The sequence below is a fragment of the Chinchilla lanigera genome, unplaced genomic scaffold, assembly GCF_000276665.1.
Source record: "Chinchilla lanigera isolate Chin_1 unplaced genomic scaffold, ChiLan1.0 scaffold00085, whole genome shotgun sequence".
NCBI classification, from domain to species: domain Eukaryota; kingdom Metazoa; phylum Chordata; class Mammalia; order Rodentia; family Chinchillidae; genus Chinchilla; species Chinchilla lanigera.
Genome location: NW_004955486.1, coordinates 1852814 through 1854556, shown reverse-complemented (window position 1 = coordinate 1854556; position 1743 = coordinate 1852814). Strand labels below are relative to the sequence as shown.

The following is a 1743-nucleotide window of genomic DNA, read 5'->3' as shown; positions in this document are numbered from 1 at the left end:
GCAATGGCTGGATGTACAAAAAGGGAATCCATTTCACCTTGATGCTAAGACCATTTTTACAGGGCCTGAGGATCAGGTGTTGGATCCAAAAGGGAATATTTCTGTCTAGTAGATAGCTTTTTCCCCCCGCCAGGAACAGGGACTAAGAGCAGGGAGTTTCTTTGTTTTGTATTTTCTTCTTTCAATGAACTCTTCCCTAGGGCCTCACACTCACCTCCTGACTCACAGGAGAAAGAGGGAGGCTCCTGACCCTGGGAGGTCATAGGTGAGGTGGGACAGCTCCAGAGAGGGGATGAGAGGCGCCCAGGGAGACTGGCATCCACCTTCTGCGCTTAGAGGAGGGGCAGGGGCTCTGATACCAGGGAGCTTAGACCCTGGACCCCTCCAGCTACCCCAGCTGTCCTGGGTAAGACAGGCGGCCTCTCAGCATATTGACTGGGGTGTGAATGTGCCGAGGGTTCCCCCATCCACTCAGAGTAGACATTTCAAGGACATTTCACATGCTGATTTGAAGCTGGGTGCGTGTTTGGTGCACACCTGCAACCCTAGCATCGCAGCCTTTGGGAGGCTGCGGCAGGAGGATCCCTACAAGTTCAAGGCCAGTCTGAACTATATAGCAAGATGCTGCCTCAAAGCAAAACAAAAGAAATCTTGAGGCTACACTTAAACACTAGATTTTAGGTTTCTCTTAAGTAAAATCAGAAAGGTAGCTGCTTATGGTGGCACAGGTCTGTAATCCCAGCACTTGGGAGGCTGGGAAGCAGGAGGATTGCAAATTCAAACCCAGCCTGGGCAATTTAGTGGGATGGGTCTCGAAATAAAAAATAAAAAAGGGCTGAGGATGTAGCCCAGTGCGAAGGCCCTGATTCAATCCCCAGGAGCACAGGGGGGAAAAAATAAAGGCCTAGAGCCACGGAGGCACTTTCCTGGGTGACCACAGCTTCTGAAACAAACCTGATTGTCCAGGATGCATGTCGCAGGGGGAGCAGGACTCAGGTTGCAGACTTCCCCCGCAGGGCTGTGTCCCTGCAGGTCTCCTGTCCCTACCTGTGGTCTCTTGGGGAGCTCAGGCTCCTTGGCACTGATTCTAGGATGTCGGCACCCCCTGCAGGTGTTGCCGGGGACACCACCTTCGATCCACCTCCCTTGGGGACCCATCCCGATTGCAGCCTGCAGGCAAGCAGCGACACTCCTGCCAGGTGACTCCAGCCCCTCCAATCCCGCGGTGCCCAGGATGGGGGTGGGTAGCAGGCTGGGGGTTTGAGGGTGGCTGGCTGGGTCTTCTGCACCAAGCCCGAGGCCACATTGGGGAATGTGTGTATGGCGCGGCATTGGCAGAAGGCCTAGGGGCCCGGCCCCTGCCCTGGCATGGCCTGGCCGGTCTGGGGCAGAGGTTCTGGGGCCTGCACTTGGCCGACACCCTCTCTGGGGAAAGAACGCTTCCTGAGCCAGCATCCCCTTTCTCTGTTGCCATGGTCACCCCTGTCTTGTGCTTCTTTCCCTGCAGCGCGGGCCCCACCCTGAGCCCCCTGGTGGGATCCCCAACCAGCCACAGGCCGGCTGTCTCCACCAGCGCCCCGGTGTCCCTCTCCTCCACAGGGAAGCCCATTCTGGATCCAGGTAACCCTTGCTCAGGGGTCGGGAGCTGCCTGTGGGTGTGGGTGTGGGTGGGGTGGGGAGGCAAGGTTGACCCGAGGCTCCTGCCTTCTCCAGTTAGAACAGTGGCTTCGTCGCTTGCTGGTG

At 57.2% G+C, this 1743-nt stretch overlaps 1 protein-coding gene across 3 annotated transcripts in view; it reads left to right on the top strand.

Annotated features, from left to right (window-relative positions):
- Positions 1–1743, top strand: part of Tnfrsf8 (tumor necrosis factor receptor superfamily, member 8) — a gene marked incomplete in the record, with an annotated part of 70439 nt that overhangs the window by 55524 nt on the left and 13172 nt on the right. For all 3 annotated transcript variants that reach the window (XM_013504326.1, XM_013504325.1, XM_013504324.1), the window contains 2 exon segments: positions 1112–1199; positions 1508–1620. In XM_013504326.1, coding sequence (XP_013359780.1) covers positions 1112–1199; positions 1508–1620 — 201 coding nt within the window.